Source organism: Strix uralensis, chromosome 1, assembly GCF_047716275.1.
Source record: "Strix uralensis isolate ZFMK-TIS-50842 chromosome 1, bStrUra1, whole genome shotgun sequence".
NCBI classification, from domain to species: Eukaryota; Metazoa; Chordata; class Aves; order Strigiformes; family Strigidae; genus Strix; species Strix uralensis.
Genome location: NC_133972.1, coordinates 26,188,038 through 26,214,731, shown reverse-complemented (window position 1 = coordinate 26,214,731; position 26,694 = coordinate 26,188,038). Strand labels below are relative to the sequence as shown.

General features: G+C 39.8%; 2 protein-coding genes across 4 annotated transcripts in view; one reads left to right on the top strand and one right to left on the bottom strand.

Moving 5' to 3' along the window:
* The window catches only part of STT3B (STT3 oligosaccharyltransferase complex catalytic subunit B), a 52,501-nt gene extending 47,128 nt beyond the window's left edge, over window positions 1-5,373 (top strand). The window contains exons 14-16 of one of the 2 annotated variants that reach the window (XM_074860774.1): window positions 367-480; window positions 1,525-1,737; window positions 3,700-5,373. In XM_074860774.1, the coding sequence (XP_074716875.1) occupies window positions 367-480; window positions 1,525-1,737; window positions 3,700-3,780 (408 nt within the window). In that variant the 3' untranslated portion in view covers window positions 3,781-5,373. The remainder of the gene's footprint in view (window positions 1-366; window positions 481-1,524; window positions 1,738-3,699) is intronic. The other variant, XM_074860780.1, reaches the window with a different exon arrangement.
* Window positions 5,374-7,435: 2,062 nt separating this feature from the next.
* OSBPL10 (oxysterol binding protein like 10) overlaps window positions 7,436-26,694 on the bottom strand; it is a 120,051-nt gene continuing 100,792 nt past the window's right edge. For both annotated transcript variants that reach the window (XM_074860759.1, XM_074860764.1), the window contains exons 8-12: window positions 23,570-24,053; window positions 14,642-14,828; window positions 13,033-13,215; window positions 11,320-11,473; window positions 7,436-10,547 (exon numbers count right to left, since the gene is read on the bottom strand). In XM_074860759.1, the coding sequence (XP_074716860.1) occupies window positions 10,503-10,547; window positions 11,320-11,473; window positions 13,033-13,215; window positions 14,642-14,828; window positions 23,570-24,053 (1,053 nt within the window). In that variant the 3' untranslated portion in view covers window positions 7,436-10,502. The remainder of the gene's footprint in view (window positions 10,548-11,319; window positions 11,474-13,032; window positions 13,216-14,641; window positions 14,829-23,569; window positions 24,054-26,694) is intronic.

Sequence of the window (26,694 nt, the reverse complement as noted above, 5' to 3'; positions counted from 1 at the left end):
GACCTCATCCATTAACAACATGGTGCTTTTCACCTTTCTGAAGAATAATTTTGATAGATGCCCAGCTAACTTTTGAGATCAGTTTTCCAGTAACTGCTTACTGTGAAGTGACAAAACTTGTACCAGCACAATCATACGGATTTAGGAAGCTTGGTCCACTGGGGTCTGGGTTACAAGCAGGTAGTCTGTAACTATTTTACCTTTAATGAGCACCATCATTTTCTGTTTCAAAACTTTAAATCAGCTTTTAAACTGTGAAGGTCAGTTTAGATTCTTTATGAAGTTTGTGGAGAAGGGAATGAGAAATGACCTTAAAATAGGGGTTTAGTTTGTATTGACTCTTTGTATCTTGTTTTCTTTTTAAAGGAAAGTGATTACTTTACCCCTCAGGGAGAATTTCGGGTAGACAAGGCAGGTTCTCCAACTTTGCTGAACTGCCTAATGTATAAAATGTCCTATTACAGATTTGGAGAGATGCAGGTTAGTGCTACAGCTTCTACTGAATCTTAATTGAAATGTGAGAAAACAAATGTTATTTTGATGTATTTTCCATCTTCTAGATTGAGTGTTGCTTGTAATAGCAGAATCAGAGGTAAGAGTCAGCGCTACAAATCAAAACACACCTAGGCATGATCTACTGTGTAGCACCTTCAGAAAAAGGCAGTTCTGCTGCTGACACTTGTACTTAGCTTTTTGCTGTCCTTTACATTGCCCCAGACGAGCATCTTAATTCCACCATGCAGTGCGCTTGCTAAAGCATTAACTGTTACATTGTGGAGAGCTTTAGATTTGCTTTTTGTAATAGCAACCTGGAAGGGGAACTGTTAATTGACTAATATCTGTCAGGAACTACCTGATTACTATCCAGGTCACATCAGTGTATTAAACACTACTACACTTATATAATAAGGGCATAATTCTCAGAGTTGTCACTCCCTTTTGGGATCATCAAGCAGACGTATGTAGCTAAGTCTGCCTTGTTTGCTTTTTTCTTTCCTGTTCTTCCCTCCTCCCCTGCCAAGGGCCCTTCATTCTGCTGTGTTAGCACGAGAATCCTTTATTCAGCTAAAATCGAGGCCAGTGGATCTTATTTGTAACACAAAGGGGTCAAATTTAACCAATAAACATGAACTATTTCTGACTTGTATGGAAAACGATGAAAGTGCAAATCACGGCACTATAGCAGAGAGAACACGAGGGAGCAGCTATGCTGACAAGCCACCACAGGCTGCCGCACCTCAGACTTTCCCTTGGGTAGTTTTATCTCTGAATGCAGACGTGGTATCTCTGCTGAGACGTTAAGTGCCATCTCCTACGACATCTGTAGGAGTCAGAATGAATTAGTCTCTTCTCAATTGTAAAAAGGAACTCAGAGGGTTTTGTGTGTCATGGTAACCAATGCAAGAGAAGTGTCCTTTGCTAGACCAGCTGAAAGCGTTGCCTTGTGGTCTGAAGTACCACACTTTGCACTGACGGGTGGTTTGGGTTTTGTCTCCAACTAATGTGCAACTTTAATTTTTATAGCTGGATTTTCGGACACCCCCAGGATTTGATCGTACACGCAATGCTGAGATAGGCAACAAGGACATTAAATTTAAACATCTGGAGGAAGCCTTTACCTCAGAGCACTGGCTTGTTAGAATATACAAGGTGAAACAACTAGACAACAGAGAGACGTTGGATCATAAACCTAGAGTAACCAACATTGTACCGAAACAGAAGTATTTGTCAAAGAAGGTGGGTTCTCAGTGAAGTAACTGAAAGGGGTCAGGAGCTGGCAGTTTATTTTTAAGTGAATCACATAGCTGGTGAATTATGTATTTCCACTAGCCAGAATGTTATGGATACTGTTCATGTTAGTGTCCAATATCAGACCTGCCTGCTGGTAATAATTGTTAATTTACTGTCTGCTTAACTTAAAAGCATGTGAAGACACAAGGCTAGATTTTTTTTAGGCAGAATGCTAACTGGAAATAGAGTGTGTCACTGGCTGTTACAACTCTTAAGTCTTCATGTAACTGGAAGTATAATCTCTGAAGTACATCAATTCATGTTTCAGTAACTATGGCTCACTAAGTAAATAATGTGGAAGTTGCTTTCTGACTTTGTTTGAAAGTAGTGATGCCTAGAAGTTTAAAAATGGCAATTTTGTATGAAATAAATTAAATATGAAACTTTTGTTGACGGAACTTTAGTGTCTGGCTGCTTACTGTTTGAAGTCATCTTCATGGTTTTAAGAGCGTTAGCTGTGGTGTGCTACTTCAGCCTATTCAGAGATGTGTTACCAGGGGACTTGGGGAGCCTCTTAGCAGCCCTCTCTTTCACAACATCTGTTTGCTATATATTCAAATATATCTTGCAAAAGGAAATCCAGAATCCCGTCAGAAACAAATGTGTAACAAACTGAATTACTATAGGCAGCAAACTGACGCTGTCATGGAAATACAAGTAAAGAACGTTAGAGGGTAAAGGTGCTTACTTGTGTGATTTAATGGAAGTCCTCAAAGTAAGGTATCTGGGAGTTGCCACTGAAGCTAGACTTACCTTGGAGGGAAATGACTGGAATTTCCTGTGCCTATCATATACTTGCAGCATAACTTTTGATCTTAAGTGACAAGCAAGGCTGTATTTATTGATAGCTGCACTGACCCCACTTAAGCTGTGGATGTGTCAGTTTCTCTATCTAAAGGCAGGGTAAAAGTTGATGCAAATTCTGATCCATCACCAGCTCTTGCAGTACAAAACGGGCTCTACTTCCCAATAAGAAATCACAAAACCACCAAAGAGCGTGGGGCGAGTTCTTAAATGCATTCTGATGGCTCCTTAGTAGCCACAGTTTGCAGTTGATTCCTCACTGGAAATGCAGTCCATCTCCTATCACTCTGCCATACTAGGGATGTTATTGTTTGTATCGAAATCACTTTATAGAAGTATTGTTGTTGTTACTAAAAAGAAAAAAGTTATATTTAATTGACATAATAGAGGCTGCTGGTAAGCACAGCAAAAGTGCAGCAAGTGTGGGAGCTGTCTACTGTCTAATTTGTTGTGGCAGGCAATTTGTTGTTGAATGTACAATTCTACCTGCCACATTTATACAACTTTGAAGTTAATATTACCCAAGACTAATATTAATGCTTCTCCCCGTTACTACCTTAAAAAAAATATCTAAAATATGCTGATAAAGACACATGAGCAGAAAGCGCTAACTAGCCTACAGACCAACAGCAGAGCACTAAAGACTAAAATGTGATTATTCAGTTTTTCTCTTAATTTTGAAAAATGCTGCATTGAGCAAATACGTCTTCTGTTATCTTGCTGACTTCTAAGAGAGTCAAATAGTGCAAAAGACACAAGAAGGTATTTCCGAACAAAACTAATGCTCTACACCACTTGCACTCCTCGGGCATATTAGAGCTTTATCGTGTAGATTAATTAATTCTGCCTCAGCACAAGCTTTGAAAACAATTCTACTGATCTGGTAGATGGGGCTTGCAAAAGTACATCTTGTGCAAAAGCAAATATTGGGCATGAGTTAACAATCCCAACTTTAAAATTAATAACTGGATAATAGCTAGTTGAGGGTCTACCATTTAAGCTCTTTAAAATCAATCTAAAGATCAGGCATTGAAATGCACATCATTAAACCGCGGTCACAACTAAATCATTAACTAATACATTTTATTCTGTTTTTCTTTTTAGACCTCCAAAAGGAAGCGTGGCTACATTAAGAATAAACTAATTTTAAAGAAAGGCAAGAGACCCAACAGGAAGACAGTTTAAATACACTGTTCTGATTGCTAATACGAAGCAGTTGTCCTTGAGATAACCAGTCTTTGCCTTTAGCTCAAGTCATGTTTCACAGCAACATGAGGGTACAGAACCATCATTGGTCCAGATTATTGTACAAAATTTTCAGGCAATGTCTGATTAAAAATATTGGCTTATTGAGAACAGCTGTTTTAGATTTGTAATGTGAAGCAAGACAGAGCTGCTATCCAAGTCTAGCAGCAATTTTTTATTGGTACATATTATCCTTCAAATCTGTTGCGAATTTGGACTGACTGCACCAAAGAACCCTGTAATTTGGTCCTTGGCACATGCATACTTGTCAATCTTTTTTGGAAAACACTGTTCAGCTGAATAGCAGCAGCATGTAAACTGGAATGGTGAAATCTAAAAATGACTTGTTTTCAACAGTTAAGAGGAAGCAGAGCTCTCTGAAACTAAACTTTCAAAATAAGTTAGTCCCATGATTATTTTTCAATGGTTTCTTTCAGTGTCCTTTTACTCTTGCTGCAGGCTGGTTTTGATCTGGAGTGTAAGAAGCAAAGCTGCAGTTTTCACAAGAGAGGACAGGACAGATTAATTGGATGCTAATTTAGGTCAGACAAGCTGCTTTTGTTTAACACGGATTGCAGTGTTGCTGCCTTACACCATCATTTCACAAAGTAGACAAGGCAAATCTCGCACACCGTAGATACAAGGGCTAAATTTGTATCCTCCTGCAAAATCTGAAACGACAGTAATGAATGCTACAGTTAACATACAACTGATCACCTGGTAGTGGCTGGTGCTTCAGCACAGAAATTAAATTACTTTAGGTAAATGTTTACATTGGTAAAACAAGTATAGCCTGTTTAATGGGGGCAAAAAAAAGGTTGACAGGTATACAAAACCCCTTTTCTGTGGCTATCGGAGTAGAGGATTTGCAGACCTCTTCCTGCCTCACTGCCTTTCTTGTGAGGGTAAAAGTTTTTCTGGAAATGTGTTTGTCTGCGTTTTTATTTAGAGTGCTTAAATCAACTGAAGGAATTCCTGCTATAGTGCTATTTGCTTTGTCTGTCTTTTATACTGTTTTTTTTTTTAAAAAAAAAACAAACACGTGGTGAAAACTGTCAGATTAAATGCACTAAAGTATAAATGGAGACTGAACATGTTCACTTTCCAGCTATAGGAAAACTTTATACAGACTTGAAAATTTTCTTTAATTAAAATGAAAGGGTTTTGCAGTTTGTTTTCCTGCCACAGGTTGTACCTTTTTATAGAAACAAAACTTGCATCAATAACTTGATGTAAATGCAGAATAGTATGTACCTTTCATGAAGAAAATGTAAATTTACAGTGTTCTGTGAGAATGTTACTGCTGACTTCTTTCCCAAGGTGTAGAATATTTTTTTGAGTTATGAACTCATTTTTGACTCGATGGTTTATACAGACCAATACTACAGCTGCAACATTTTCACAAAGATAATTAAATCTGGATTTCTGGCCCCTGTCGTTTGGAGATTTCATTTTATTTTGTTGCTTTAAAGCTCAATGCAGACCAGTTGTTGACTGTAGGGGAAAATAAAGTTAATTCAAGTTTTGTGTTAAGGGTGTTGTGTCAGTTTTATTGTGATTAACTTGTTGCTTATAGCCCTAGTGATAAATTACCATGTTAAGTCATTTGAACTCCAGCACGCTGATCTGCTGACCTCACGAAGTTGCTGTAAGGAAGCCACAGCAGCTACTTCACATCCACCAAAGGTAGGGCCTCTGCTGTGATGGAAAAGGTGGCTGTAATATTTTCAGAGAACAGCAGCCATCTTTCCCAAACACACACACTTCTTGCAGTGAATCCTTCTGGCATCTGGAGAAGCTCAGGCTGTTACAGTTGCTTGCCCACAAGCCGAAGGGGCGCCTCTGCGATGTGTGATTTCTGATACCTTGCTTTCTCCGAGCAAAGCTGCATCCTGGCCCCTCACCAGCGGTAAGAAAGAAGCCATCTAACAATTGGAAGGACAGCTGCTGGTCAGTCTGTGGTCTGGCAGTAACTCAGCCTTGTTTTAAAAAAGGAAATCAAAGGCTGCATTCCCATCTTTAGGTATCTTCACAGTTCTGTCAGATTTTTTTTTTTTTGTTTTCCATCTTAGCTGACAGTGTTCTCTTTAACAGAGCAGAAATAAGTGAATCCTGTCAAGCTTTACAGCATTTTTAAAGCTATGTGAAAGAAAAATAAGCTAACTCCAGGAATCTTAGCCAGCCTGGGCCTAAAGTTGCCTACCACTTACCTGAGCATTCTTAAATCTAACTTGACTTCAACTCTTCTGCCAATGTTCTGCATTTAAAATGAAAAGTTGGAGTCATTAAGGCAGCCACACTGTAAGTTTGTTGTTTCTAAGAACTGGCAGGCATGGTATCACCTTTCTTGGTTCTGCAGGAATTTGCTTGCCAGGTGGGTTACCCGGTTCTCCACCTGCATCCTAGAATTACTCAGCTAAACTAACTTGTATCTCTTCTGAGAGCTAAACCATGCTTCTACCAGCAAAGAATATTAACATCTTGCATTGTTATCAAATATACCTTCCATACTAGTTTATTTCCTTAGCTACAGCCCTCCTTCTGTTGCTCTACAAGGGAAAATTTTGAAGCATAACTGCCCCAAAAAAGTAAAATCTGAAGTAAAAAAAATACTTAAGCCCAGCTCTGGTCTTCAGTTGCTAAGGAACTAAAACTGCAAGTGCCTAGAAGCCACTATTGCCCAAGTTCTGTATCAGATAATCAGCACTGTGGAAGGCGGCGAGGGCAGACAATACTATCGGTAATCCCAGAAGAAATACTTTGACTTGCAGAAGTAATTCCGTAACGGGGGGGAGAAAAGTCATTAGTTAAATACCTCAATAGATCTACTCTTGAAAAAAGTGTTAAATGTTCTGACTCGGCCCTCTGTACATGTCAATCCCACTATGAGTAAAAACTGAAAATAAATCGTATTTAGCTATGACTAAAATTCCATAATGTCTTTAAACCAAATGTATAAACTGCTCCAAGACGTGACCTTGAAGCAATGCACCAAAAGGCAAGGAACAGGCCTGGGTCATGTTTCCTGTCCTATTTACAGCCAGTGTTGTTTTCTGTTTTGCATAAAAAGGTGTTCTGGCATGGTATTTTCCAGCACTGTGGATGAGTGTTTAAAATAGACCAGAGCTGTGTTATTTAACACTTGATAAATGTTGACAGGGACCCACAAAGCCTCTAAGCACCTTTTTCCTCCCCATGCAGGTGTCCAATGCTGCAGTAATTTAGAGTTGTATTTTAAGAGGTATCTAATCAAGAATCTGTTAGTGGCAAAGCTTAAATGAAGTATGATTTTCAGAAACAAGGGAACACCTTAACCTCTCTCCTTTTGGTTTGTCAAAATAAGGCCTATGTTCCCCAGCCTTTCCTAAGGCTGTGGTGCTGTCCAATGTAAACAGAAACTTACCTGTAGGGGCTCTGGCAGCATCAACAGGGCAGAAAAACCCCACCAGCAGCCAGGACTCAGCTGACAAGTCACCTCTGTCAGAACCATGCCAACGGCTCGCGGGTGCCCCGAGTGTCACACACCGCTCCTGGACAGTGGAGTAACTGACACCACTTAACTAATGCTTCAGTGGAAAGAGAAAGGGCATCCCACTTCTAAATGAAACAAGTCTTTTATTCATGAGCATTGTTCTTTTAAATTCACAAATTATGAAAGGAAGGCAAATCAGAAGAGACTGCCAGAGCATCTTTTAAATGATAAAGGTATAAATTTTCTTTCTGAACATTTCTAATTTAAGAAAGAAAAAGGTTGCATAGGCTTTCTACAGGTATGCACAAAAAAAAGTTACATACATGGAGGGTTTTACATTACAATTCAGAGTGTACATTGGCTACTCGAAAAGGAAAGTATTTACTTGCAAGTCCAAGACGGCTATCAGAACAACCTACAGAATAAGGCTTATGAATATTTACTTTTCAGTCCTGTAAAATATACTGAACACATAACTATCAGAAAAATAAAATGACACTTGTGAATCTTGTTCTGGAATCTCTCGCTGATGGGATCTTTTCAGAAAGGACTATTTTTGTTTGCCTCTCCCAAGTTACTTTGGAAAAGAAACAGTGGTAATGGCATCGGGATTCTTCACAGCATCAGAACAAAACAAAACGTTAATGGGAGCACAAGTGGAATGGTCTTGGCATGCAGAAACAACCAACCATGCAGACAGAAAAAATCTTCAATAAGTTACAAGCATAAAATTATTCAAAAATCTCCTTAAAAGAACAGCTACGGCATCGCTGTAGCCCCGACAGTCATACCATCAAAGCTGAAAGAGGTCTACTCTTCCAGGAGCGCAGGCCTGCATGCCTGACACAGAGGTTTTCAATGGCTATTTTTAGTGAGTGTGTGGCTTGTTCTTTGGTGTGTGAAAGTCGAAGTTCTGGGAGGATGTTCCACACGTTTAATTCTGCGTTTTTGATTGTTCTTTGTGATTATATTACAAACTGTATGAATACTTCTAGTTACTTGTCAGACTAACCTCTAGAACAAGAGTGGATCCATTATAAAGTTAATTCTTGCAGGTGATAAAGCACACATTTCCTGATGATACTTGGTAGTAGTGATGACCATGACAGCATCATTTTGGTTTTGTTACAGAAAACACCAACTATTCCTAAAAAATAAGATTATTTTTTCCTTTAAAAAAAAGGTGTCAGTTACAAAACCAAGCTTGTACAGTCCACTTTTTTTTTTAAAAAATAGGATTTAAATTATAACATGAATCTTTCTAATGTGCAAAAAAAGGACATACAAGCAGACAAAATAGCATTTAGGAGGAAAAAGGAGTCACACCTTCATTAAATAGGGAGCTGAAGTTTGGATGTAAAGATCTATGAAACACCGCATCCAAGTGAACAACTACTGGCATGTTTCCCTCTGCACACATCTCCCTTTAGCCTTTTGAGTTGCTCAAGAGATTTTAACTTCTACCAAAAAAATAAAATGCACGAAGCACAAGAACAGAGATAAGCTGTGCTCTGACCTAAATATATCTGTGTAATACCTATAAAGCATAAGTTATTGTATTAAGAAAGCAGACAAAAGGCACAAAATTAATCAGTACTACAGAAAGGTAGGCATCCATGCTACGTAGGTTAGAAATAGAGTGGTTTCTTTATGGGGCACTGAGTTGAAGTCAGCACATTTTACATTTGCTTTTAGTCACAACTTCTCTCAAAAACATCTTCACTTTCAACAAAAACGAACCAAAAAGCAACAAAGCCTTAACACGCTTTTAGAATCCACTTTTACTGTCACAGTGGTTACCTTACAAAGATTGAGCTACAGGACTGTTTACTTTTTTTTTTACTTCACAAAACAAATTATGTCCCATTTCATCTGTTTCATTAACAAAGTTATTCTCTCACTGTAATAATTTACTAAATTGTTACTCTTACGTCAGAAAATCATTCATCTGAGAAGGCTAGTTATATCATCTCTGTTCATCCAAATATTTCATCCAGAAGCAATCAACTGGGTCAAAAGCAAAAGTAGTGAAGAGACAGGTCTGCTTGGAGCCTCAATACGGAATTGAGGGCTCTGCCCGGAGGAGCCGTGGCCGGTTTCCCGGAGCGGTGCACAGAACGCGCCTCTCGGCCGGCGGGGAAGGCGCCCGCCCGGCCCAGCGGCCGCGGGGTCAGGGCTCCGGCCCGGCCTCACCGCGCAGCCCGGCCTCCTAGCCCGAACGCGGCAGCAGGGGTTTAACTGCAAAAGGGTGCCTCGGGCACGGCCCAACCGCCGGCGATGCCTCTCACGTGGGGTGCAAGGCTGCGGCAAGGGCGAGCTGCAACACCACGGCTCCGTCTGCCAGAAGGGATTTAGCGGAACACGTAACCCAAAAGCACTGGCGTGACCGGCCGGAGAACGTTACACAGCAAGCTCGAAACTACCCGAGCAGCTGGCTCACTGCTGACCAGAGATCTATCCAACAGCTGGAAGCACCAACAAACAAAAAAGTGAGGACGCAAGGGGTTAGTGCGAACAACATTCTTGAGAAGGTATTGCTACTTCTTACAGGGTGGCAGAAAATTCACACTCGTTAAGTGACAGGAAACATGCTCTTAAATCAGCATCCCGAAGAGCGAGCGCGCTGTCAGTGTATCATTCTTGTGTCAAAGTGAGTTACTCAATGACTGTTTAGACAGAATGACTGCCATTAAGAGACACGTCACATTTTAAGTGCAAAACATTTTTGGCAAAAGTGAAAAATAGAAAAACCTTAACCAGTACTAATAAAAAAGTATTTTCTTAAATACTAGCGTAGGGCCTGATCCTGCAAGCACACAACTCGGGAAACCCCAGCTGAGTCCAGCTGGAGTTCTATGCCCTAAAACTTAGAGGAAAAGGTCTTTAAATCATTGTTAGTGTTTATACTTGTTTATGTGTAGTGTAAATAATACACACACAAACACATACACACTGCATGTATATATGTGTGTATAGATGGACGTGTGCGTGTGTGTTTGCGTATCCATACACACAAAATGGCTCCTGAATAAACTTGAGCTTGTGGTTATTTTGAGATGCATCATTCACAGTATATAGCTTCTCATTTGTATCTTCTGATAACAGGACCTATTCAGTGACATCTTGAAGTTATATACTGTATCATTTGAATGCCTTTAAGGTAAAGTTATGAGGCAACTGCTCTATCCCGTCAATGGGTCTTCCAGAGAGGATTCAAGTATAGCCAACCATCGCCCTGCAAGAAAATTAGGGAGAGTTTACAAACAACATTTATACACACTGGATCTGTGTATGTCCATATAAAAGCTAAAATAATACAAATCAACATAAGAAACCATCTCTGTCATCTGAAAAGTCTGTGCTTAATGAACATACAGTTAATCTGGGCTGGAGGGAAAAAATTACAAGGGGGAAGAGAAGCAATGGGAAGAGACAACAGATGAACTGCTGGTTTAAATACCTGCACATACTGGCTAACGTAACAACATAGTCACACAGTAATTCCCTCAGTCAGTCTTACTTCCCTCTTCCCTCTAAGAAAGGGCAAAGACAAACTTAGTAAAATCTGTTTCATTTCAAGCAGATGGAACCCAAGACTGTGTTTAAGATGTCCACGCTTACTTACACTGGCCAAATATCCCTAAATGGTGTTCACTTTAATATGTTGAGATCAAGATTAGTGGGGGATGTGAGTACACAGCATTTTCAAACGACGGTGTGGATTTTAAGGTAAAAAACACAGCTTTAAGTGCCTAACATAAGGTACCAAAAATTCAGGTTGAACTAAATCAAACTGAAGGAAAATGAACACGTTTACAAAACAGACATGGAAAAATCCATTGCTCTTCTTTAAGAGCCAGACTCTGGCAAAAACAGAATTTAAAACAATCAGAGGTATATAACAACACTAGCCCATGGTAAGAACCGCAGACAAATTCATCTGCCCCAGCATCCTCCTGTATGTAGAAACATGCTATAGGGTCTTTAACACAAGACACTGAAAGTACCTCTTTGGCAAAATATTTTGGTTTCCAGGCCGTTGTAAGAGCCACACGTTGCCTCTCCTCTGCTCGCTGTCTCTCTTCAAGGCGGTGCTTGTGTTCTGTTGCTGCATCAATATTCCCTTCTTTCAGAGAATTGGTGACGTGTTGCCAAAGGCGCCTGTGTGACGAAGGAGCACAGGCGACAGAGTGAGACAATTCTGCCGCAGCCGAGTGCCTGGCTAGACAACAGGACGGCGAGAGGCAGCCGATGCCGTGCTACCTTCTGCCCATGCCATTTCTGCAGGTCACACAGCTTGTGAACCATCGCTCTCCTAGGACACTCATCGCATTTGTGGACCAGACTGTCAGATTTGCTCAACTCCCAGTATTTTGCCATGCAAGTTAACTTTCTCAATAGCTTTTGTTCAGGCACCTCATTCTTCACAACCTGAGCTTTTTTCTCTCGAAGCAGACAGATTTATTTTTATCATTTCCTGTTCACATTCTTTACTGATGATCCACCCCCAAATGACATGTGTTTATTCTGTGTTCATTTGCAGTTAAATTTTTAAATTATAAGGGAATGTTAGCCAAAAGCCAAGAGTACATTAAATGGGGACACTGGCTGTTCCCAACAGGTTACTAACAGAGGACTTGATGCACTGATTCTAGCTAGCCCTTCTAGGTCTGTGCTCTATATTCCCAGCTAGCAGTGATTATCAGCATATAACCAAATCTGTTTTTCACACGACTGACTGCACTGGGATGCAATGCCTTTTCACACTACATCAGCCTTGCAGAAACTTTGCCCAGAAAAATACTGAGAAGAAACTGACAGCAGCTTTCACATATTTCCAGGGGTGTTTAAATGAGTTTCTGTTTACAATCTGATGAACTGCATATCCTAGAGAAAACACTGGATAATTGTAATTTACTTACTAGTATCCAAAAAATACAATAAATACACTGCAGGGCTACCGGTTTCCTTATTTACTCCAGCCTTTCTGTTCCAAAACTACAGGGGAAAAATGAGTTTGTGATAAGCAAGCATGTCTAGAAAGTAGGAAAATGATATCTGACCCTGCACAATGACTCAAGACACACCTTTGTACAATAAAGACAACATATTTACAGATAATAAAATGAAGTTTAACTCATGTTTTTAAACCATCCAATAAAATGTTCCCAAATTCAATAAAAATATTGATTTTTCTGAAGATAAGCCTTACCATTATTGACAGTGAAAAGAAGTTTTTTCCTAACATACCTAGTCAGAGTTAAACATGCAATGTGGGTGCTGGGTCTTAAAACCACATGTATATGTGTATTTATATCTCACATTTTACGTATTTTTATACATACATATATATATTCTAAAATACGTAAACCACAAAATTCTAGTGTAAATTATAAGATGCAACATTACTTGCAACAAACTATTTTGACTACCATATTACAATCACTCAAAAAAGCAGGTGAACACGCTGCATTACCATTTTCAAATGCTCATTAAAATGTATACAAGCATCTTTCCCCTCTACAAAACTGATGTACATGTCACTACAATGAAATTTATGTTCCAGAGAACCAATACACAGCTTCAGCTATTTGTGCCTAGATTAACACGCTGTAGGAAGCGAGACATTTTTGAACCACACCATTTATAACTGCAGTTTGCTTCCCCGTTCTGTTCCCATCCAGGGCTCAGAAGCAGAACACTAACGCCTCTGCCCTTACCTTGATTCCAGCGGGCCTTGCTTTGCTATCGGTCTAATCTTTTTCCTGATAACAGGCAGTTTGTTAGTGTCAATCACTTTGGTTTCTCCATTGCTGTAAGTAAATTCCAGCGTACCGTTCCATTCTCCCTGTGCCTTGCATACAATGGTGTTAGTGGGATTGTGTTTCACTTCAGCTGTAACCCTAATTCAAGAGGGAAGAAAAAAAGACCACAGAAATAACTAGTACCATTTAGTATCAGCATATGAAAGCACTACCACAGCTAAGGCTACAAGCAGCTTTCTACATCTACAAAGTAATTTTTCAAGCAAAAGTAGTGACACTGTCTCCAAAAGACTCAACCCAAGAAAGCTCTAATGGCTTTTGGATGACACTCTCCTCAAGTACAGCAGTAACCCAACTTAAAATTCTGATACCCAGCTCTAACCCAGAATGTCATCAGCCTGAAAAACAACTCCTGACATTCGTGTGACATTTTCTGTACATGTTATTTTCACACCTGAACATAATGCTGACAGACACCTATGTCAAAGACATCAGGTACCTTTATCATCTTCTTTAGCTCTGCAAGTTTACTTCTCAGCTGCTGAGGCAATGACTAAAGCTACCTCATTGGTCCAACAACTGGTCTGAGAGTGAGTAAAATAGATAGGTAGGATTGGAAAACCAAAATGCAGGGAGAAGTTTCGTGTGTGTGTGAGTCTTGATGAACATGCACACATGTGCTTCAGTAACCCACGCCAAGTAATCTATAAACTCAAATTTTCAAATTATTAAACTAATACAGGACAACCTTCCCCAATTTTCGCTCACCCTGATGACACCAATTATTAGTCTACACCTTTTAGAAAACCCCCTGTCAAAACAGCCCATGTTGGTATTTGCCTGAACACAATATTGAAACGGTTGACGCACATATGGAAGAACAATTAGACCAACTGAAATAAAACAGAGGTAACCATGCAAAAGCACAGCCTTCTCATGGACACCGGTACAGTCCGCAGCAGAACACGGAAGGAATCTGTGTACATTAATGGTTGGGTCGTCAACTTGAGCATGGAAGTAAGACAGGAAGCTATCTCGCACAGTGCTTCTTCACACCCTTAATAAAGGGGAACCAAAGACACATAAATAGTATTTTCATCATCACTGGAATTTCACTGCCGAAGTGGGAGTCCTCAGTAGGGAACTACTGCTATGGGCAGCAACACTTTTTCTTCTCTCCTCCTTACAGGAGCTCCACCTGGCACACCAGTTCACCTACAAGACTCACACAGAAGCAGCAGCTAGTGCAGCAGAAATATTGCCTTTTCTACGCACATTCTTCTGATCCTGCACTTACAGGAATTTTTACAAGCAACAGAGCCTGGAAGAATACATTAACTTTAGTTTAATGAGAGAAATATATCCAGTTCAGTTAAACGATATAAAATATATAGCTACAATAAACTGTGCTCTAAAGCTGTAAGTCATCTCAGACACTAATAGGAAAAGAAATTCAGAGATCTGTCTATAAAATACTCCAACAGAATCACCGAACAGATGCCCAAGAATCTTGCCACTGAAATCCAGTAGCAGGTAAACACGAATAAGACAGTAATCTGCGTACCTGTGGACCTTCCCTCCATAGAATGGCTTGGTGTGGAATGTGACCGTAGCAGAATAGCCCGTTCTGGCACAACTGATGTTGACCTTCCCTCCAAGCTCCACCCATGGGATGGTAAGTATCGAGCGAGCATAGGCACTAGGCAGGGTGAAAACATACTCTTCTTCATGTTCCATCAAGTAAAGAACACCTATGTAGGAAGAAGGTTGAAAGTGAAATGATAAAAGTTCACTGATGAGACCTGACAGTGACTGACCAGTTACTGTCACCAAAATGTACTTCCACAGAGAGCACAATGTGCAATTTGCCTTGAAGGCGAGTACTGTCTGTGAAGAAAAAAAGTCTGCCCTCTGGAACAAATGTCTTCAAGTATTTTCAAAAGCACACAATTTAAATGTGTACCCTGGGTCCTTCGTGGTACCAAATGATTTATCAGAAAATCTGACTGGATTACTTATTTTGTGTTATTTACCAGCAATAAACTGTTAAAGCTGGAAAAAAATAAGATTTGATTGCAAAAAGCCACACTGAATATACAGATGCTCACTCAGTGACATAGCACAATCTCTCTCCAGAAAAAAACACAGGCATGGCCAAAAGGCTCCTCAGTCCTCCATTTAATCAGACACAACCCGGTCCTCTCCGCTAATTTCTTATTGATGCGTTTGTTGGTGGGAGTGAAAGGCTCTCTCTAGGTCTGTCTGGGTGCAACTAGGAAACATGCTTAAGGAAGCCATCTGGAAACTTCCTATAAGTCTGCTCCCTCATTTCCAAATGCCTGGTTTCCCTTTGCAAAAGTCTTGCATAATCAACAAGGGGCCACCAGGGCCACTGCTCTATCACCAAGACCAATGCAGAGAAAATTACTGGCAATTCTATTTCATTCTGTAAAGGTTCCTTCACCCTCACCATTATGGGGTTGTGCCTAAAAACAACATGCAGCAGCAGTAATTTTTCCAGATTATTTGGAACTACAAAGAAAGTTGCATGTCTGATCAGATCTGAGCCTCCCCTAGGGTTAAGCGTACAGCTCTGTCCCCACCCTAGCTGTAAGTGCAGTCTTCAGGATGACAAAGAACAGGACATAGGACCAGGTAAAGACCACCTTAAACCTTGCACACAGAATTAGACCATGCCAGATATCTGCAGTACATTTTTGATTAGAATTTTACACTCTCTTGTGTCCCATTTAATAAACGCCTAAAGGCAAAAAATTACAGCTTTGAAAAATAATTTTTCACAACAGGGATTGAAAATAACCATCACAGGAAGCAGTTAAAACCAAGAAATATTTGGTGGAAAAAAAAAAAAAAAGGGAAGTGATCTTGACATAGTAATAGTATCTGTTTAGGATCAAGATGAGCTTGAGCCAATTGGCCTCCAGCCTGGGGCAGACAGGGGAAAAACACAGTAGTATTGATTAGTTTGTCTATCTGTTTAAGGGAATAAAGACACTAACTTTGTAAAGTGATCTGACATATAATGATGAAAAAACACTAAATAGGAACAAGGCACTACTATTGCCAACATAAAAAATGCCCTTAACACTGTATAAAAACACAATCCTAAAAAACATTCAAAATTTAAAAGCACAGAGTTCCAACAGAACCATCATCTTAAAATATTGGCTCCAATTAATAGAGCTAAACGCGGTCACAGGAAGCCCTGCAACTTGTCACTTTGACTTCTGAAACTGTTCCACAGGAAAACACCTTTTGCAAAACAGAATAGCTTTACGTAGTTGTTCTCAGGACTTCTGCAACCTCAGCCTACCAGCAACAACACAGCCAGCACTTCTACTCCAGCAAGTCTGACACAAATGAGCCGGAGAGTGCAAAAGCACAAACACAGAAAAGCAACATTTTAAAAGGCCCTTTAACCAATTTGCCTCAGCAAGTCACAAGTTCCTCGTGTCATGTGCCGAACCCTCACCAGCAGGGAACAGCCAGGACACAGCTGGAACACACACACACATATTTTGCCTGGGACTTCCTCAGCTCCATACCTGCAGAAGGTAAACCCAAGCTGAACACACTGCGGGAAGGCTGAACCACCCAACTCACCCACGACACACAGCCAGGAAGAACTTTTACCTAGAAAAATGACTCTGCTTAGCAAACTCATTAAATGGATGCTATAATAACATTAAATTAATAAAGACAATCAAGAAGCCTTTTAACTAGATGATGATATTCAAAAAGTTTCAAAGAAAGCTAACTGGTACTGATCAAATGCAGAAAGGAAACCTGACAGTCTGCAGTTGGGCATCTTCCACATAGAGAACTACAACAGGTTTCAGACTCAAGTCTGTCAGCTTTCCCTCTCCTCCACTTCCCATTTATTCTCTACCTTCTTTGTAACAGTCACAGGCCACAGACATGTAGCAGCAACCAGCTGCAGGAAACAACCTGTGGTGCTACCCATGAGGTCACGTTTCCCCAGTCTTAATGGTCTAAGCACAGACACAATCCTCACTCACTCAAGAAGCACAGTCTGCCTGAAAGCATCAGCTTCCTACGTGACAGTTTGGGGGTTTTGTTGTAGTGAGGTTTTTGTGTTTGGTTTTGGGTGAGTTTTTTTTCAAAGGCAAAAGGTCTAATAGCAGTGTGGAGGGCAGGTGTGGTGCTCACTACTGGGTGAGATCCTCACTGTATTTACAAATCACAACTTCACATGAGCTTCTCCAGAGCCTTCTACTTCCCCAGGCCCAGCTACCCTCCTCCGACCATCACTGCATGTCCCCACATGAGAGGAAACTGCCACGATAAACACAATTTCCTTCTGGGTTAGTACAGGTTTGCTTTTGTCTCTCTGATGGGATCGATAGCTTTTTTTCCCTCCATACTCGAGTGGGAGGGATGCAGAGCTCTAACGAACGCTGCCAAGCACACTGAAAAGTGAACAGCAAATAACGGCAGTGACCTTCAATGTAAATATTTAACCAGCACAGCAGGTTAGATATTAAAAGCTGAACCCAGCTCTCTTGGCAGTATTTTTAGCACCTGGTAGCATATTTTTTGAATTCCTTAAACACCTGAATAAATACATTCTTAATTAAGTGCTATCTCACTTGAAATATGACTCCAGCTCAATAATTATAATCTAAAAAAAGAATAAAGGGAGGATTTGAAATACCCACAACTTGATACGACTTTTAGTATTAACATGACTGTTAGCTTTGCATTCCGTCATTCACAGAGTCCACATGCAAAACCTTGTTTAAGAGAAGTGCCATGACGACTGTAGCTGCACCACCATGTCTGAACTGAGACCCTTGCTCTCTCAGGGAAGAGGAAGCCAAAATGACACTGAGAGTCAACATTTGTAACTGCTACCACCATCTGAATTCATGCCCTACCCTGCTGAGTTTAAATCTTGAGAAATTAAAGGCAGAAAAACTAAGATCTAACAGTTGTTTTTAAAAGTCTTGTGTACTTTAAACATCTGCTTATAAGAATCATTACCTTGTGACTGATCTGTAATATCATCTGCTGGAAAATAAGCCAGCTATTTTTCTTCCCCTGCTCGCCACTGTAAGGGATTATTCATCTTTTGTTTAAAAATGGCTGTAAGTAAAATATACAGGAAAAGTTGCAGAAGATTCTCCCATTTTCAGTAACATTTCCTCCTCTCACATCAAAGAATTATTTCAGAAACTGCAAATTCCGTTAAAAAAAAAAAAACCTTAAGTATTTATAGGCAACTATTATGCATGGAAGAATGCACCTGATCAGCACTCTGGGAGGAAGAGTGGATTTAGTAATGTAGTTTATTAGAAGAAAGTCCACAGAGAAGGGTGAATTTTTTATAAACAAGTGCACCGTTTCGAAATTCCCCCTTGAAATGTCCTCAACACCATTTACTCCTGGCTTTTGACTACGGCAACGTATTCACAGTCATACTCCTCTCCATGACTCCTCAGCCTGCATTAAAGGAAGTGCTGTTCGCGGCATATGATTTTCCCTGTTTGACTATTACATGTCCCTCACTGATGCTGCAGCTTTGTGAATTGATTTTCCAGTAACACATATTGACGAAATACCCAGAGGAGGCTCTGGATCAATAAGCTGCAGAAGAGGCATGTGAAATTTAATGCTTCCCACTGATTGTATGGAGATCAATCCAAACAATAAACGGTACGTGGGACACAAACGGCCTAGAGCAGTTTCCTGATTTCACAAGCTCTTCACTCTGCATTATTCGTAACATGGCACAAACAGGAGTAAATTACATACAGGATGAACCCCACATGGGTGTAGTGCATCACCATGTTGCACAGATTCACACAGGAAAACATGAGATGCCAGAACCGGGCTCTTATCATAAACGTTCCAGTGAGCTGCGCTGCACTGCTCATTTTCCAAAGATTGGAGCCATTTGCTAAACTAAGTAATGAGCGCCATGCCATATGGAAACTGTTCTGAAACCACTGGGCTAAAAAATATTAATATAAAAATTAGTACTAGGGAAATATTTAGGTAGCTCTAGTTGCATGGAGCAGTCAATCTTTGGGACTGGTAAATTAAAAAGTCGCTAATGCCTCAAGAATAGAAATTATAGACCTGTACATCTATAAACACACATACATATATTTGAACAGGAAAAAAAAAAAAGAAAAGAAAAAACATTCATCACTTTCATTTAAATTTACCCTGGAAAAAGCACCGGACCTTTTCCCTACCTATCAAATCTTTTCAAGGTTGATTTCAGTTTAAAAAATAATTTTTGGAAGCCTATACCTCACTAGTTTTTAAAACATTTGAAATAGCAGGAGTGAAAACACAAGACATAACTAGCCACTTGATAATACAGAGCAATCCACTTAAACGTACTTTATGCTCTCTGCAAAATTAACCTGTGAATCAAAGGTGACACTTTTTGCTGGATTTTGCTGCTTTGAAACAAAACCCAAGAGCAGAAAAGGAACATGCACAGCCCACACTGAGGTGTGCTATCCCGCAGACTTTTCCACTAAAAGCATCCTTATCCTACAACCAGTATCTGTTTGAAGATTCTTTGGACCACATAAAAAACATTAAATATTTACACTGACTCTCCCATCCCTTGCTAATTTAAATCTTAATGTGATCCTATTCATTACACCCTCTTCTCCTCCCTCACTCTCTCATTAGTACATAATTAACATTAACCAGAATTACGGACTGTGCACGCAACATGAATTCTTTTATGCAAAATATCCTCTCTTCTATTCAGGGTAGCTTTCTCATGAGGAAACTCAATGCTGACTACTCTGAAGAACAGGGTTTTTGTTATACAGTGAAGAAAAAGTTGAGACATTTCATTAGCAAGCCAGATTTAGACCCCTCATAACCACAGATGAAGCAATAGCATATAAAACAGCTTCTCACACAGATTTCCAGCAGTGCTTTCCTTCTTGTTCTATATCTCTGCAACTGGTACTTACTTTGAATCAACAAACAAGAACACAGCTAGAGAAAAAAAAAGTCTTGGGCCACTTTGAGGTGCAACATACACTAAAAACTGTACAATTAAGATACTGAGCTGTACCCTTTGTACGACAGGACCACACTGTCCTCAAATCCCTTAATTCTTTAAACTCTTATAGAAGCCTTTATACCTCCATGACATCCTATTTCAGCATATTCACTGCTGCTTCTAACAACAAAGCGTAAAAAGCAACACGCTCTACACATCTAAAGACATTGTGACAAGTTAAAAAAATATGCTTCAAAGCACCACAGAAACATTGCCAGCATATTCCTTACACAATATAGGTCCAAATATTCAGTACTACTTTACTTCTGAAAATAGCCAACTGCAGTAGAAAAGCTTCACTGAACTGTATGAAGGACACACACAAAACTATTCAGTTAAGAGCAAAGTTTCAAAACACATCACAGTCATTTGTATTCAACACTCAGGTCACAACAAAGTTACAGGTCAAACAAAACTGTTCTGATAAATATCTGATCTAGAACAAGATGGTCACTCCCTACCACTGAATTATCCAAAACATTAATTGCAGCTCTCTAATGCTCTGTTTGGAAAGAAATTTTTTTGCCTGCATACATCAGATAGTACTGAATGAATGCACAGTATAATGAAACTACTGTACCAACACTAGAATTACTTAAATGAAGTCTCAGAATGGACACAGGCATATTAGAGGTATCAAGGAAACTGCCTTTCAAGTAGCATCATGCAGAATCTAAAATCCTTACTGATCTAACAAAAAAATCAAAGGCACCCACATGTATAAGTAAACTCCAGTAACAGCCAAAAAGAGGGCTGAATACTCATAATGAGGAAAAAAAAAAAAGGAGGAAGGAAGGGACAAGACAAAAAAACCCATCAATAACACGATGAGTTTGGTCATCCAATGCACAGTAACAAAAAAAAACCAAACCCACAAACAAACAAAACCCAGGGATTTCTACGATTTATGAGATGTCACTTTGTCTCGTATCAAAAGCAGGATCAGTTATACTTCAATCATTCCTGAGAAACTCACATAATCTGATTTTAACAACTTAAAATAAGATTCTACCACCTTAGCAGCCAACCTGGTTGTCAGAAAGCTTCTCCTTGTAGCTAACTTTAGTTTCTACCTAGCTTAACTACTTTCATATACCATCTAACAGCATCTTTCCAGTCTACTCTTTGCTAGACTAACTCATCCCATCTGAAATGCTGCAATGCATAAAATGTCCTTAAATACAAAGAAAATTCTCCAACTTATATTTCATATTAAAAATTATTAGGCTCTACATTACCAGACATATAAATACATAGTTTCTCCACACTAAGTCCAGCAGCTACTTTCTTTGGTTCAGTAATCTATTCCCCAGCTGACCTCAATCTAGTACAGAATTTGTACTTATGCAGCACATGAGAAAGAAATGTCTGCAGTAGATTCTAATTTTTGCACAGCTGGACAAATCTACACACCAACTTAATTAGGAAGCCTTTCCTGGGACTAAAATAAATTTAAAAAAAAAAAAAATTAAGAAAGTGTAGTTCTGAGTGAAGAAACTGCACTGCAAAGCAAATGTTTTAAGCCAAGGCTGTCGGGTTTAGGCTGGCTGTTTTCAGATGATAGAAAAGCTTCAGTGGTACAGCTTCTTGCTGCCTATTGTCAGTCCTCAATATGCCACAGAAACACTTCGGCTGCACTGGAACTTCTCCGTCACTTCCCAGAAATGCTGTCACCATGAAAGCTGCATGCCTCTGCACTGCTTATATGACCAAAAAAAGACAAACGATAACTATAAATTGGTAAACCCAAACTTCCTCCCAAAATGCCCACCATAAAGACAGCAGCAAACCTTGCAATAAGAGTTCACCATTGCAAATGTTTCCCAAAGCCTGCCTCCGCTCCTGGAATATGTCCAGGTTCATGCAAAAAAGGGGATAGGGGAGAACTTACTCTCACAAACACATATTAAACTATCCTTGGGGTAGGGAAGTGCTTAATTCCTAGACCCTTTCTCTCTCAAAATTGGGACACATCAACACTTTGAAGTCTTAAATAATCCCCACAGTAGACACCCCCAATCCCAGGGAACTGTGTGCGCTAGCAGCAAGAAAAAGAAATTTCCCTACTCCTACATAATCATAAGTGACTTTGTGTTTAATTTTATTTCCATTAAATAGCTCCCTTCACTGAGAAGAAGAGTACTAGAAACAATTATTTGACAGAAAAATGCAGCAAGTTAAACCAATGACTTAGGCTGGCAGTAACACAGTCAGGAGACAGACAGACAAACTTCCCTTCTGACACTCCCTTCCCAACTTCCTTAACTCTGTATTGAAAGCAAAATACCTAAATCATAGGAAGAAGGAAACAGCCGTGCTACTATAGACTTTAACTGTCACAATAATATCAAATCCAGTAGCGAGGAAGTTTCATGGCTCTTCTACAAAAAGTGAATATATTGCCATGAGGAAAGAAGCTACTGTAGCCCTTTCCGTTGTTTGAGTTTGTTCTTCAGTTCTAGCTGGTAGAAACAGCAGAACATACCTGTACGTTTTCACTGTAATTGTTGTTATTAAAAAGCTAAACCAAATCACTACATTTCCCACTCTACTTTTTACTACCTTTAAGATCATAGTATTTAACATAATGATGACAAAAAGAACCATTTACTGTAAGTTGTCCTGGTACTTCTGAGACTACAGTCTAAAAACTAGTTAAGACAAAACTCTAAAAGCCATGCACAGGAAATTACCCTCAAATGGCAAAAGGGACTGACTAAACGGCTTAGAAACATTAAATCAATACATTAGCAGTCAGTAACAACACTGGCACAGGTGTGTTTATCAGTTCAGATCATCCATTAAGAATTTGTTACGACTCCTTCTATTTCTGAATCCATGTTGAGCAATGACTTATCACAAAGCTCTGTATATATATGATCTAGCAAATCACAATTTATTCCTTGACTACATGACTTTCTATAAAGCTTGAGATAATAGACTAACTTTGTAAACTCTACAGAAACCATGATTCTTTCTTTGCAGAAACTGAAAAAAGTATGTTAGGCTTAAGTAAAAATGCGTTTTTTCCTACTGCCTTGCTCCAGTTGTGAAACTGTCCCATACCAAATTGCGTATTACTTTAAAAGTGAGAAAGACAAATAGAAATGTTCTTACAGAATATGCTGTCAGTAGCCATTTGCTACTGCAACTTAATTATATCTGAAGTACAGTCATATGTTAACAGACTCACATAAATATAAGCACACATTTCTATATGCAATGTGTGTCTCGCGTTCTGTCTGGACAGAAGAAAGTTTCATGAACCTTACAGTTTTAATGCCAAACTTCACAAAAGCAAACAGCCACAAGGTTCAAATGAAAGGTCAGAGGGAGAGCAAGCGGAAAAATATCTGGACTTCTGTGTTGACACCCACATTATCTCAAAAAACAAAATAAAAGCACACTTCTTACCTTCACCTACCATAGAAACACCTATTGACATGCCCATAAACTTGCTTTTGGTCCATACGTGAGCGTTCACACACATTTTCTTCTCTTTGCACTCACAGTAAAAGCAAGATACCGGTGGATGGTGGGATACTTGTTCAGCCACAAACCTCAGCTTGTAGCACGTGGACTGGTCCTGGCCAAACTCCTTGGTTGGGTCCTTAGAAACCGTGGAGGCACCGTTAGTTCTGAATGCTTTCACTTTATCTTTAGGCACATCCCATGAGCAATGAAACGTTTCACCAATTATAGGGTTATAGGGCTTCTTGGCGACCGCTCCCTTTCGGCCTTCGTGAAAAGCTGTTAGATAATACTCCACAAAGCAGATAATTCTTTCCTCGGGAGTGGCTCCAGCTGCAATTGACAAAAACAGGTCTGGATGGGCCATGAAATTTGCATACATCTCCAGCAGGGATCTTTTCTCCAAAATAAATGTTGGAAGCACTACCTGTATGCAAAGCAGACAAAGGCAGATATGATTTCCCCATGATCATACTACCACAGGGGAAGGGGGGGGAGAACAGTTAACACAGCTGCAATTCTGGCCCTGTCAAGTTTCGGGACAGCATATTTTCCTCCCCTGCCACAGCAATTTCATTTTCTTTGCAGTGTAAATAATGAGCGAAGGAAAAAGCAGCGGCCTTGATAGCCATGCAGGCTGTTTCCTATTTCATTATGATTCTCAACAGCAGCTCACACAACAGGGATAGGCTGTTCCGCTCACATGGAAATCTGCCTTTTCCTCTCCTCTCAGTTAACAAACCAACCATTGTTCTCCTTGTTTACAAGGCATAAAAACATACTTTGATGTAAATTCATTTACATTGGACATCAACAAATCCTCCAAATCAACTAATGATGACCCTCCAAAAAGAAAGGGACGCACCCTCCCAAACCACTAGATTAGTATTTTATATAAACATACGTATCACCAACCTGCAAGTGGTGGAGAGTGTAAGGGGTACATCTACCCATTCTGTCAAACATCTGGGCTCCCAATTTCATTCCTGGGCCCTTGACCACACGCTGCATACATATTAGTTCTCTTCCAGCCTCTAACAAACCAAACCAACTAGATCCAATCAAAACCAAATCTCAGGCGTGTTTCCAAACATAAAACCATACCAAGGACCCTTCCCAAGAGTCTATAGGCAAGAAAACTGCTCCCCATTTGACTCTGTCCTACATTGTCATCATATGTGTCATGTCCCCTCCTACCTCCCAAGTCAAATCTCTTGCCACCTCTACGCTCTCCTGTCACCCCCAGGCACAGGGTAGCCCCTCAGTTTGAGGTGGTACCATATGACTGTGGTGGGTCCCTGCATGCCTTCACCTTATTTCAGACAAGTTGAAACAAACAAAAACTGCACAAACTCTTACATTAATGTCCTGGGACTAGAGAGGCTCCAGGCAGCCCAGAAAGAAATCTGGGACTGAGCACCAAGCAGTCTGCACTGGAGGGAGCCAGCCCCAGGTGATTTGGATGCAATCTCAAGTGGCTCATCTAGCAACACAGATGTTGCCAAAGTCACCCCCTTAGGAATATCACTTTGTTAAAAGTTTTCAATGAGACATCTGGGAGTTCACTGCAAGACAGACAAGGGCTACAGGACCTAAAAGAATTTATTTCTTTCTCCCTTCCTTCTCCTCCACGCTCCACACTTTGTACAGAACCATCCCAGGGGAGCTCAGAGGTCACTCCTGTGTGACCAACAAGGAACTTCTATACACACACAAAATTTGTCTAGAATCAAAGTAGCTCAATGATGCCAGATGCAGACCAACAGCTGTCCTCTATTAAAGCAATTCTTCTGCTTTCCTCTTTAATTCTTTATTGCATTTACTTTTTCCCTTTCCAAAAAGAAGGGTTATTTACAGCAGGCAGGGAGCCACCCTTCAATCATAAACACATTTGCTTTCCCCCCTGCCACCCCAACTTGCTATTTTAAGTGGGACCAAAGCACAGTTCAGTCCTTTTGGATCCCATGGATAATGAAATGGAAGCTGCCAAACTTTTACTAATCATTTAGTTCTTTTCAAAGAAAACTTGTAAACATGAAAAAAAATTCCAGTCACGATGGCTCAAACAGTCTTAACAGCTACACAGCAAGTCAACATACCACAACTGCAAAAAAAGATGACTGCTTCATTTGGTAACATATATGCTCGTTCACTCTCTCCTGTATATTATTTACACACATATAGTCTTTTATAGGCTAATAATTTTTACAAGTTCAGCTCAAGCAAAGTTCTATTTGTAATATTCCTCTGACACGACTCTGTAAGCCTTGAGGACTCTACACAGTCTCTGTTACCAACCTAATAAGGCCCCAAAAGACGCAGGACTTCAATTTTACACTACGCGTGGCAAGCTACTGAGTGCTAAAGACAGCCTACAGTCCCCATGATGGTGTGGTAGCAAGGGGCTGAGGAGACTGGCTTTTAAAATTGAAATCAAAAACTTTGGAAGGCAAAGTGAAAACGCAGTAGATTTTCTTAGGGTATTTTTAGCTCTTTAAACAATTCCATCTTACTTGCAGCATTTTGATTCTGACCAAATATTCATTATCCGATATAATCTTTAAAAAATGCAATTCAGCATTACTGACCCTCACTAGAGAATCTCATTTTAATATAAATTGTACACTCAAAGATCAGGTTATCAAAGGGGAAACTGACAGCAAAACAAAGGAAAACAACCCCATCACTTCTGTCTAGAGATACTAGTAGTGACTATCATGAATTCACTGCAGACTTGAAAGGGCAAAGAAACTCATTTGAATAAACAGCGCTCTGCATCTCGTTATGTCCAAGTCTCTCTCTAAAAAGTGACCTTTATTAGCACAAATGGAGGAGAAGAAAACTACAGACCATACTTAAGATGATGCAAATTTTATGATACAACATTAAGACTGCTGTGGTTTCATCCTTGACTTGACTTGATCATGTAGTCCTCATATCTACTCTCTCAAGTACTAGCTGTGTGCTTTGCAGCTACATACTTAACACAGCTACACCAAAACAGCCACTAAATGAGATGTTACGTATCACTGGACTCTTATTATTCCGTTTCAAGAATCAATTTAAAA